The 12,164-nt window shown below is 55.5% G+C and overlaps 1 protein-coding gene across 10 annotated transcripts in view; it reads right to left on the bottom strand.

Annotated features, from left to right (window-relative positions):
• Positions 1-12,164, bottom strand: part of SYNJ2 (synaptojanin 2) — a 120,824-nt gene that overhangs the window by 66,116 nt on the left and 42,544 nt on the right. For 9 of the 10 annotated variants that reach the window (XR_016395267.1, XR_016395268.1, XR_016395269.1 and 6 more), the window contains exons 3-5: positions 11,575-11,845; positions 7,657-7,882; positions 143-226 (exon numbers count right to left, since the gene is read on the bottom strand). Coding sequence is in view for 7 of the 10 variants with exons in the window: in XM_089922192.1 (XP_089778318.1) it covers positions 143-226; positions 7,657-7,882; positions 11,575-11,845 (581 nt within the window). In the remaining 3 variants the exon portion in view is untranslated. The remainder of the gene's footprint in view (positions 1-142; positions 227-7,656; positions 7,883-11,574; positions 11,846-12,164) is intronic. The other variant, XM_089922190.1, reaches the window with a different exon arrangement.

Here is a 12,164-nt window from a genome sequence, read left to right as displayed (position 1 = left end):
CACTCAGTTCAATCCAACTGGGCTGGGGAAAAAGACCAGAAACTGCCATGAAAGAAATATGACTAAAAGAAACAACTCACAGCCGTTTAGAAGAGGAGAGTGCGCGAACACTGACACACGGGACAGGCTCTTTATTACCTACCTGAAGCCCTGGCTGCTCCCAGAACAGCGGAACGGAGCCCCTGATCTGAACAAAAGACGACACTCCATCGCCCGTGTAAATCATCTGTGGCACAAGGAGACAGAAAGGGAAGGTATTCTTCAATGAAACCGACTGTCCTGGGGCCGGGTAACGGGATCCGCTGCTGAGACCCGACACCAGCCAGAGCGAAGGGCGACAGCGGGCTTGAGCGCCCTCTGCCCCTCTCCCAGCCTGGCCGAGCCGCTCCCCGCCCCGCGGGCCGGCCGGCGCTCACAGGCTTGCTCCGCTGCCCCCCAGCCTCCGAGGAGGAGGGTGCGGGTGGATGGAAATCCCACAACCTGAGCGACCTCCCCGAAAAGCCCAGCAGTCCCCTCCCCACCAATTTTAGGAACAGAGGCAAATGGGCTCTGGGATTTAACTAAGACCTTCCTGGGAGCCCTCTACTGTCACCCTGTCAACTGGCGAAGTAGCAGACAGCAACTGGAAAGGGACTGGAGGAAATGAAATAAACCAGCTGTAGCCCAAAGCCCTAGTTAGCTGCACTAGTCGGTCCTGCACTTGACAATGCAAGTCAAGACTTGACCTGAACTCACAGTTGGTCCTGGCCCTACACCACTGTGTTCTTGAACGTGTCAGGGAGTCCACACACACACACACACAGCCTCCACAAACTTCCAGGGTGACAGCACCTGCACAGACACAGACCATCCTTCACAAGTTAAGGAATGTATCTCCTTCCTACCCAACACACAGTTCTTCCAGGCTGTACCAACTCCTCACCCATCTACAGGCCCTTACTGATGCTCTAGTGCCAGGGAGGTCTAAAGGGACAAAAAGTACAGTCCCCAGCATCACGAGGGTGAGGGCTGCGGCAGCTATCGGATGCTGCCCTTTATCTGAGTAACTCTACCCTGGCCTGGCAGGGCTGGCCTCAGGCGATGCTACTGGCCCTTTCCATTTCTTAGCGGCCTGCTCCCTTACAGGGTAGCTTTCCATGCGGCTAGATCACGCTCAGATCACACATGCATTAGTAATTCTGCAGTGGAGGACCTGAATATTAGACCTGAAGGTTCCCTGAACTTCAGGAATTACATGAGCCTGGGAGTAATAATGTTGAGCTGAAACTCTATCCTTTAATCTCCAAAGGAAAAAAATGTACTGGGTGAAGAACTCGTCTGTTTTTAGATACTGATCACCAGCAAATTGGTTACGCTCCATTATTCCACTGACAAAAGCAGAAGAAAGTAGCGGTTATTTAAGCTACTGCAGGGAGCACAGGCTACAGCGAGATTAAAGGTATACAGCCTCTCTGCCTGTGTCCAGATTGCTGAGAGTCACCAATTCAGACAATATCTCTATGTAAAGACAACTCATAACAGTGCCCAGGACCTGACGGAAGCTAAGGAACAATTACCCTTCACTTTACTTAATACGTGCTAAAGGCACTACTTCCGGCATTAGACCACGCCCCTCTTGAGCTGGAACTTAACACAGAACCAGCTTCAGAAAAACACCGACAAGCAGTCCCAGCACTCCGGACCCCACCCCCGGGGCAGAAAGAAAAGATGCCTCCAAATTTCTCTATTCCTCCTCCCACATGAAAATATTCTAGTTCTGTGCCCACCCTATCATCAGGAACACCCACCTCTTTGTTCCCAAGGTGGTAGGACAACCCCCATCATCACACAGTAGTGATGGATTTAAAGTGCTTTCCTTTCTGGGCGAAAGAGCACAGGTTTTAAAACTAGTGGGAGCTTCAACACCTGGCCTGACCTCACAGAGGTAGTTTTAACAGAGGGCACTTGGGGGCCCTGGGGGAGGAGAGACAGGATGGACGCAGGTCAGCACGTGAGCTCTGGGACACCACCGACCCGGGTCCCACTCCCCTCTGCCCAGCGGGGTGACCCAGGCTCTGTTCCTTAACCACCTCCTGCCTCGGTTTCCCTCTCTCAACGGAGTTAGCGTCACCTGATCACAGAGGGGTGACGTGCCGTGAAGCAAAGGAGGGAGCGTTCTGGGGCCCAGGGCGGTCACTCCTTCCCGTTCAGGTCGGAAGCCTCCTGCCCCACAGAACATGGGAACAGGGTTCAGGCCGCGGGCAGGAGAGGGAATCTAGGAGGGGACAGACAGAGGTGGGAGGGAAACGCAGAGCAGGAGAGGCTTCAGGAAGGGGGAGCCACCGCGGCGTGTGGCTCGAGGCCAGGCCTGGCACCGAGCGCGCCCCTTTCACAGAGTGGGGGAACAGCAGCCCAACAACCGTAACGAGAAAGGGACAAAGCAGGAAGCCTCGCCACTGGATAGAGACACTTTTCTCCAAAAGGCTTTTTGCTGAACTTCTGGTCCAGGATGAGGTGTTTGCAAACCAATTCCTTCCAGGTCTGCATTCTCGGGAGGACACTCACGGTCATCCTAACCTCCCTGATGAATCAGTGGCCTTATCTTCAGTAGCCAAATCGTTATCTTTTGTTTTGGGTAAATGAGGGGACTTTCTGTGCCGCGAGTCACGGCGGCAGAGCGGGCCCACCAGGTGGGACTCCCAGCAGAGCCGAAAAGACTGCAGACTCCGCCCAGGGAGACCAAGATGCCGTCCACACCTGCGCACACATGCATCTACACAACACAAATGTGCACACAACATATACGTGTGTGCACACGAGCAAATACACAACACACATATGCCTGCATGCCCACACAAAACCCCCTACCCACAAACGTGCACACATACACAGCCTGCCTTGGAGGAGAAAGACTGTTCTCTTAGGGAAAAACATAAAAGCAAGGCAGGAGTGGATGGTTTGAAAACACCTCCCTTTTCTGGCTCCCTGAGAGTTAGCCTCCACATCAGGGATCCAGCCTGCTCCGTCTCGCGCCATCGCTAGTCTGAATGACAGAGGCAAGCAGCCCGTCAGCCGCCCTCGTGCCTCTGCTACAGGACCTCCCCTCCCCAGTGGCTAAGGTCTCAGTCCCTTAGAAGAGGGCACAGGCCGGAGGTGACCTGCAGGCAACACAAGAGGGGCCAAGCTGCCCCAGCCAATGCTCCTTCCTGCCGCGGGCTCAGTGCCAATGTCCTCAAGTTGCTGCCTGCGCCCTCAGGTGCAGACATGAGGTTTCAGATCCTGCCATTTCTCTAAATGCCAGGTCACGAAGCAGGCGATGCCTTGTGTCCCCCTCTCCCTCCGTGGTTCCCCACCTCCCAGGGTCCTCGTCCAAGACTCCCCACCTCCCAGCGCCCTCCTCCAAGACTCCCCACCTCCCAGCGCCCTCGTCCAAGACTCCCCACCTCCCAGCGCCCTCGTCCAAGACTCCCCACCTCCCAGCGTCCTCCTCCAAGACTCCCCACCTCCCAGGGTCCTCCCCCAAGACTCCCCACCTCCCAGGGCCCTCCTGCAAGACTCCCCACCTCCCAGCGTCCTCCTCCAAGACTCCCCACCTCCAGGCATCCTCCTCCAAGACTCCCCACCTCCCAAGGTCCTCGTCCAAGACTCCCCACCTCCCAGGGTCCTCCTCCAAGACTCCCCACCTCCCAGGGTCCTCGTCCAAGACTCCCCACCTCCCAGGGTCCTCGTCCAAGACTCCCCACCTCCAAGCGTCCTCCTCCAAGACTCCCCACCTCCCAGGGTCCTCGTCCAAGACTCCCCACCTCCCAGGGTCCTCGTCCAAGACTCCCCACCTCCAAGCGTCCTCCTCCAAGACTCCCCACCTCCCAGCGCCCTCCTCCAAGACTCCCCACCTCCCAGGGTCCTCCTCCAAGACTCCCCACCTCCCAGCGTCCTCCTCCAAGACTCCCCACCTCCCAGGGTCCTCCTCCAAGACTCCCCACCTCCCAGCGTCCTCCTCCAAGACTCCCCACCTCCCAGGGCCCTCCTGCAAGACTCCCCACCTCCCAGCGCCCTCCTCCAAGACTCCCCACCTCCCAGCGTCCTCCTCCAAGACTCCCCACCTCCCAGGGTCCTCCTCCAAGACTCCCCACCTCCCAGGGTCCTCCTCCAAGACTCCCCGCCTTGCAGGGTCCTCCGCTAGCACACAGGCCTCTCCCTGCCCTCACTTGCTCTGCTGTCTTTCCTTCTCTCTCCAGGTAGGAGGCTCACAGCTGAGCACTGACCACTCACCGTGGGAGGCACCCCCGAGGGCCAGCTGGTCTGTCTCCTCCCTGCTGTGCCCCCACCCGGCAGGCTCCCGATCAGACTCAGCCGAGGGGCTCAGGACGTGCATCTGTGTTGCCAACGAGGACACCCCTGTATCGGCTCTGGGAAATGACCCCTCCCCTGGGGTCACCTTCTCCTCCACACACCAGGGCGGTCACGCTGTTTGGGGGCCCTGCTGGTGTGACTCGTCCGGCTCCTCCCTCCCGTGGTGGAGAGCACGGGGTCCCTGGGGAGCAGACTGAAACACACGCGCCCCACGAGGAACTGCTTTGGGTGCAAGCCCACGACCTCCTGCCCCACGTGTGCCTGTGAAAACGAAATCACCGTGGGGCTCACTTGCAGCCTCTGGGTCCCGGCAGGACAGCAGCTGGTGATGTCTGGCTGACTGTCAGCTCACCCGCTGCTCCTGGGAGCAAGGTCGGGGCGAGGGCCTCATCCAGAGAGCAGCCCGGAGGAAGAAAGGGAGGAAAAGCACAAACCCGGAAGCCCACAAAGCTCACAGGAGCCAAGAAACCCCTCCCCGCGCCCAAGAAGGGAGGCAGGTGCCGGCAATTTAAGTAACAGGGTGGGCTGCAGGAGTGGGGGGCAGGGCGCTGCGGGCTCTAAGGCCTCGCGGGCCGGCCGCACGCTGCTGGAGGGGACAGGGTCCCTGCCTCCGAGCACGTACACGGGGCAGGCAGGAGACAAGCACAAGTCACCAGGCACACTTAGAACAACCAGAGCAGAGGCCCAACCCTAGTCTGTAGAAAAATGAGAAGAGCAAGGACAATAGGGAGATTGTTCATAAAGCTAAACGCGCTGCATTGAAAGCACAGTCCTGACCTGTTAAGGTCAGGTTATGTCCTTGTGTTGGATTGAATTGTGGCCCCCCTCAAAAAGATATGTTGAAGGGGCTTCCCTGGTGGCACAGTGGTTGGGAGTCCGCCTGCCGATGCAGGGGACACGGGTTCGTGCCCCGGTCTGGGAGGATCCCACATGCCGTGGAGCGGCTGGGCCCGTGAGCCATGGCCGCTGAGCCTGCGCGTCCGGAGCCTGTGCTCCGCAACGGGAGAGGCCACAACAGTGAGAGGCCCGCGTACCGCAAAAAAAGATATGTTGAAGGCCTAACCCCCAGCACCTGGGAATGCGACCTTACTTGGAGATAAGAGCCATTCCAGATGCAATTAGTTAAGAAAGGTCAGGTTGGAGTAGGCTGGGCCCTCAATCCAATATGCCTGGTGTTCTTATGTAAAGGGGAGAAACACACACACAAAGGGAGAAGATGCCACGTGGTGCTGGAGCCAGATGGGAGTGACGCTGCCACCACGGGGCGTCAGAAGCTGCCAGTGGGAAGGCTCCTCCCCCAGAGGCTTCAGAAGGAGCGCGGCGGTGCGCACGCCCTGATCTCGGGCTCTGGCCTCCAGGACTGGGAGACAATACATTTCAGTCCTTTTCAGCACGTCCCCACTCCCACCATTTGCGGTGCTCGTTACAGCAGTTCCAGGAAACCACTACGCCTTCTTACATTTTCAGTGTTAAAATGTCTTACCGTTTAGGAACAGACAGTGATAAGGAGGGCAGTTGCTTTATCAATGACTTACTTGGCAAGACACAGTAGATGGGACCCCAATTTTTAAAAAACTGGTTGAAATCCAAAAAAATCTAAGGGGCACTAAACAAGGTACTCTCTGCCCGAGGGCGGGATGGGGAACGGGGCGAAGGCTGAACCGCAGGGGCTCGCTCCAGGGCTGCCCGCTGGAAACCTAAATCCCGCTCAGTTACCAGGTTCAGGGTCTCTGGTATTTTGATTTGTCCAAAAATGCTTTGCATCTTTGGCCCCCACTTCCCAGCACAGCGCTCAGCCTGTGGCAGGTGAAAAGTAATTAAGATCTGTGGAATGAATTGAACGGTGCAAAGACTAATGACACAAGGATAAAGACCGGGATGGAACACCGTGAGGAAGGCCCCCATCTGGGGGCCTCGTTTTCTCTGTCATTTTTAACCAGGTGTTTATTTACCAGCCGCGTCTATGTCCAGGAGAGCTGAAGTCACAGGCAAGAAATTGCCCCTCTGCTCATCTTCAGGCTGCTGACTGGCATCCCCCTACCCAGCATCTGACCCCAAGAGGACCCTCCCGGCTCTGTGCCCTCCGAAAGCCCAGGCAGGTCCAGCTCACACACGGAAGGCAAGTGCTCAAATCTGTGCTGAATTAAACTGGCTAAAGTCCTGGTAGGAAACACCTGTCGCAGCTGCAGCCGTTAAGAGGGGATGCAAAGTCCCATCACCACTAAATAAACACGGGCTGCTTGCAGCTTGACACCCACGGCAATACTACATCTGTGCCTTTCATGTGCTATCCTTTGATTTATTCTATCTGTTAGTCTACACGGTGGTATTATCCTACTGTGTAGGATAACATCGCATGTTCGCAAAAAAATCGCCTGTTAGCAAAAAAATAATAATAAATAAAGCAGCTGTAAGAAAGCATCTCTGGGAATGAGAACAGAATTTAGGGGGGAAAAAGTCAATGAGAAATTAAGCAGAAGGTTCTATTCCACGGAGCTGAAAGCAACTGCTTCCTCACATGCAGATTTCACAACTCCCAGCTGCTAAGACTTGCTTCCAGGAGGAAGCTTCAGTGGATCTAGAATGAAAACTAACTTCCTTCTCTCATCCTGCCATTATTCAGCTACTTACTTTTGTCTTAAAAAGATTTTCAAACCCTATTGGTTCATTTGTCAGCTGCTCTCTGAATAACCGCCACCCTTCATGATATCACGGCAAAAATTCCTTCTTTTTAGCTGAAAATACCCCTGGGTAAGCAACACTTTTCCAGCGTGAGAAGAGAATCAAAAAAGATACAGCATGCAGGGACTTCCCTGGTGGCGCAGTGGTTAAGAATCCGCCTGCCAATGCAGGGGACACGGGTTCGAGCCCTGGTCCGGGAAGATCCCACATGCCGCGGAGCAACTAAGCCCGCGAGCCACAAACTACTGAGCCCGTGTGCCACAACTACTGAAGCCCACGCGCCTAGAGCCCGTGCTCCACAACAAGAAAAGCCACCGCCATGAGAAGCCCGCGCACCGCGATGAAGAGTAGCCCCTGCTCGCCACAACTAGAGAAGGCCCGCACACAGCAACGAGGACCCAACGCGGCCAAAAATACATAAATAAGTAAATAAATAAATGTATTAAAAGAAAAGATACAGCATGCAAACCCGAGGCCACATTTGCAAACAGAGCCCCAGGGACACATTCTGTGCTCCTGGGAGAGCGAGGAGCCACGTTCATGAGAAAACGCCTCCAGCACCCCCGCCTCCAACGGAAACAAGTTTGCACAGGTTCCTCTGCTCTGAACCAGCGGGGGCCACGGGCCGGCCTGGGCACTGACCTGCTCCGTCTCCACGAAGTTGGACACATGGCCGTCGTCGTTCACGCCTCGGGTGTGGAAACGAGCACCGGCGCGCTCGCAGCTGATACGGGAGACGAGGCAGGCCTTGGCCTGCTTGTGAGAGGCGTACACCGTGCGGACGGCCACCACCCCGCAGATGACCTTCAGCAGCCAGTCACAGCAGCGCACCTGGTGCTGCCTCAGGGGCACGTGCAGCAGCTGGTTCCTGCAAAACAGAGCCCCACAGCGGTTCAGGCCGCCTCACATCCTCGAGGGAACACCGTGCCCAAAGCAAGTCGGGGAGGTGCCCAGGGGTCCCCACGAACTCCACACTCGGGACACACAGCCCGGGACGTGCGTGTGCTTCAGAGACACCCCAAACGGCAGGGCCACGGAGACACGTGCAGCAGGAAAGGGCTAGGAGTCCTTTCCTGAAGCTACTCCCAGGCGTCAGTATCAGTGAATGGAATCCAGGTACAGGTGTGAGTCAGTCACAGGCCTTTCAGGGAATCTCAGAGAAGACTCTGTTTACACTGATGGCCTCTGCAGCTTTTGATAATAAATCCCATCGGTAAAAATTTAATCATGCTTTATGACGGCAGGATAGTGATAAATGATAAAATGACAGGTCATAAAAATAATTAAATATATGCATGCTTACATGCTTGCTTAAATTATCTTTACATCCCACAAGGTGAATGTAATGAGAGCATTACAAAGCAATGGATAACAAATAAACGGGATGAGATGAACATAAAACCTAATGAAAGTTCTAGTACTTCCTCCCCATACCCAGTGGATTGTTCTGGGTCTCTGGCATCCACAATGATAATCATGGGGATAAAGGCCACCTTTTATCAAGGGCACCGAGCACCGTTCTAAGTGCTTCGGGACGGATCAACTCACTTCATCCTTGAAACAGCCCTGTGTACCAGGTGTTATCATTCACCCCATTTTACAGATGAAGAAACTGAGGCACAGAAGAGAAGTACTCGCCCAAGGTCACGGTGCCAGGAAGCGGTAGCATGGAGTTGGAGCTGTGCTCTTCACCCCGAGCCTCTCCTGCTGAAGGCCCTACCTTGACAGCTGCACCTGTGCATGGCCACACCCTGCTCTCATCTCTCACTCGCTCGGCCTCCCCAGCGCCCACTGGAGCTTACCGAGCAGGTAAGTGGTTGCTCTGAGAAGTGGGGCTCAGAGGGCGTGCACGGGCCTCAGGCTTCTTCCGGGCTCCACACAGTTCACCCAGGGGACCCAAGCAGTGCCGTTCTGAGGCCCCTAACACGCTCCCCAGGAGGCAGGAACCACCACAGGGTAGCAAGCTAATCTAGGTCACAATGCCCTATTTGTTTAAAAAAGGCAGCACTATTCCTGCCTTAAGCAGGTCTCTCCTTTCTGGAGAAGTGTGCCGTGAGCTCTGACGTCTCAGGCGGCTTCTCTAAGTGGCAAGAGGCAGCCACTCCCTGCTCTCAGGCCAGCCTCCCCGACGTGACCGCGTGGGCACTAAGAGACACCCCCCGCCCCAGGAGCAGGGCCATGCCTGACCTCTCACACCAGGGCGCTGGTCTGCCTAAAGAATGATGAGCATGAAGCATTACTTTACAAAAACACCTTCCCCTCTTCTGAAACCCTCTCTAAAATTCAGATGATAAACCATCTTCGGTCATCCCCGTATGAAATCAGCATCAAAGGAAGGCCTCCAGAATATTCCAGGGTCTTCCAGCCACACGGCTATGGCTGCCATCAGTCACTAGGGGTCAGGAGAAGGAACCGTTTGCCAAACAGATAGCTCTAAATAATCCTGTCTGTAGTCACACTGGCCTGACCCCCTGTGGGAGGACAGCTCATATCCTTGAAGGAAGAAACCCAAACCTACAAAGGAAAAGAGCCTGCGTCTCCTTCCAGGACTGGATGGTACTAGGAAGCAACGATCGGTGGGGAACAGTAACCAGCCCAGAAAAATGCCTTCACCCTGCTGTACACCAGCCACGTTCAGCGCTGACCCCCATCTGACACCAGATGTGGGTTCAGACCTTGAACACCGCACCCAAAATGGTGGGTTCAGGCCATCAAGCCCGTGACCATGCAAGCTGGGGCTGACTCAGCTGTGGTCAGCTCCGTGGGTGCCGCCCTGAACCCAAACACCACGCCCTGGAGTGTGGGATGGCCCAGCAGCCTAGCACCTCCAGCGCCCAAGACAGTCTAGTGTCCACTTGGGGCCTCCCCCTCCCCAAGCCCCTCTCCGCCTTCACTCTGTGATTCTATGCGTTGTCTTCTTTGTGGATCTCAAATCTCCAACCACAGAGCTGGCATCAGGAGGCCTGGAAAGAGCAGGTACAAAGGGCAGTCCAGATTCTCCAGGCACCCAACAAATGTTACAGCCTCTGAGACCTCTAGCCTCAGCTCATCAGACAGTCCCAGCTGAAAAGGAGCCCCCGGCCTAACAAACACCCCTCATAACCCACAGCCCCTGTGTCCCTGAGCTTAGCTGCCTTCAGGGGCACGTGCACCTGCAAAATGGAACCAGTGATTCACAGACACACCATCCCCTGGACCTGTTACTCAGAGTGTGGTCCTCAAACCAGCAGCAATGGCGTCACCATTGGCTCCTTGCTAGAAATGCCGAGTCTCGGGCCCCAGCCCAGCCCTGCTCAGTCAAAATCTGCATTTTAACAAGATCAGCAGGAGATTCACACGCTTGAAGTTTGAGCATGCTACTGCCCCCCAAACTCAACAAAACCAGAGAACCTAAGAAGATTTGGTGGGGCAGGGAGTATGGGGACACATGGAAGGATATGGTGAACCCTCTTTCTCCAAATGGAAGTCAGGAACTCACTTGTGGGAGTCCCAAGCACCAAGCAAAGTACACTTATCTGGTGATGGAAACCTATGACCTCCTCTGTTTGGGTAAAGGAGGGATGGATAAATAAAGGGCACAAAGAAGCCTCATCCGTCCTGACTCAGGGCTAGAAACTGGGGTAGCCCCAAAGGCCACCGCTGGAATCGAGGAACGCCTCATTATGTGAGGTGTACTGGAACAATTTCTACAGCAGGATTTTCATCACTTTTGCTTCTGACTCTCATCTCCTGGTAAATCTGAGGGGAACAGCTCCATTGCATGTGAATCACTGTACCCCCCTGGCTCTTTCACAGGACTGGGGGGGGTCATGACCCCTGGAGCCCAGAAAGGGAGATAATTGACATATTTATAGGGTCATCCACACTGGCTAGTCCCTGAAGGAGCGCCCAGATGACCCTAAACATACAGAAACCCAACCACTTTTGCCTGGGCTTCAGGTCTGTCTTACACTACTGCACACCACCTTGGCAGGATGACTCAGTTTTGCCGTTGATACAACTGGTTTGGTTTCGTGATTAACAGCATGGGATCTGGAGCCAGATGCCTGGGTTCAAATTCCCTCTGTTATTCAAGCCTCAGTCTCCTTACCTGTAAAATGAGGATAACAGACCCTACTTCATTGGTTACTATGTGGATTATGTGAGTTATGACCCCCAGAGAACTTAGAACAGTGCTTTATAAATGTCGGTGGTAAATGTCTGTACACTGGAGGATAACCAGGAGAACTGAGGGGACCAGGGGCCAGGGAAGCACTGAGCACAGGCCCAGGCACTTGGGAGAAACCGGGAGATGCTGCCACTTGTGCTCTTTACTTATGGAGCAGATTTTCCTTCCTAAGTCTGCATTAAACCATGTTGAGCTCCCTCCCTGACCCCTGGTGGGGAGTGGGGCTTGTTTGCCTCTCATTGTGTGGAGAGTGAGCGGGCACAGATCACAGCTCTCACAGGTGACCCACGTGCCGGGGATGATGCAAAGTGGAGATCAAGGACGGAGGCGCCCATCGGAGCCCGCCCTCCATGTAAGCTGTGGGCAGGAGAGCCCGGGCCCCAGGGCCTCACCAGAAGAAGGAGTTGCCCCACTCAGAGCTGTCATCGCCCTGCTTCTGTGCCCGGACAGTGAGGTCGAAGCAAGACCCATCACTGGGCCACGAGAAGTAGAAGACCCCTGAGTTGAGGATCTTCCTCAAGGCTGTGAGGCGGTCCTCCTCCTTGGCCTCTTCCTGAAGTGGGTAAAAGTCGGTGGCGGTGATTTTGTAGATTTCGGCCTCTGGAATTCTGCCCACAGATGTGCAGCCCGTCACCAAAACCAGGAAGCTCAGGGAGGTGCCACCTGGAAGGGAGTGAGACATGGGGGCTGAGGATCACGGGCGGCAGAGCGGCTGGCGGTGACGCGGGTGATGGGCAGCCGGGCTTTCAGCTGCAACCACGCAACTTCCTGTTCTCGCCTTTGCATCCCCCAGACCTCGCCTTCCTAAACTCCATGGCTCAGGGGTACGCCCTGTCACCTGAGCCCGAAGCCTGGAGCCGTGGTTCCAGAGCCCAGCCCCTGTCCAGCAGCGGCAGTGTCACCTGCAGCCTGTTAGAAATGTGAATTCTCGGCACCACCCAGGCCTCTGGGGCCGGGCCAGCAGGCTGCGCTTACCAAGCCC

The sequence above is a fragment of the Delphinapterus leucas genome, chromosome 12 (assembly GCF_059928025.1).
Source record: "Delphinapterus leucas isolate spDelLeu-1000000601 "Yukka" chromosome 12, BTC_Dleu_Yukka2, whole genome shotgun sequence".
NCBI lineage: Eukaryota > Metazoa > Chordata > Mammalia > Artiodactyla > Monodontidae > Delphinapterus > Delphinapterus leucas.
The sequence above is the reverse complement of the archived record's forward strand: the minus strand, read 5'-3'. Positions and strand labels throughout refer to the sequence as shown.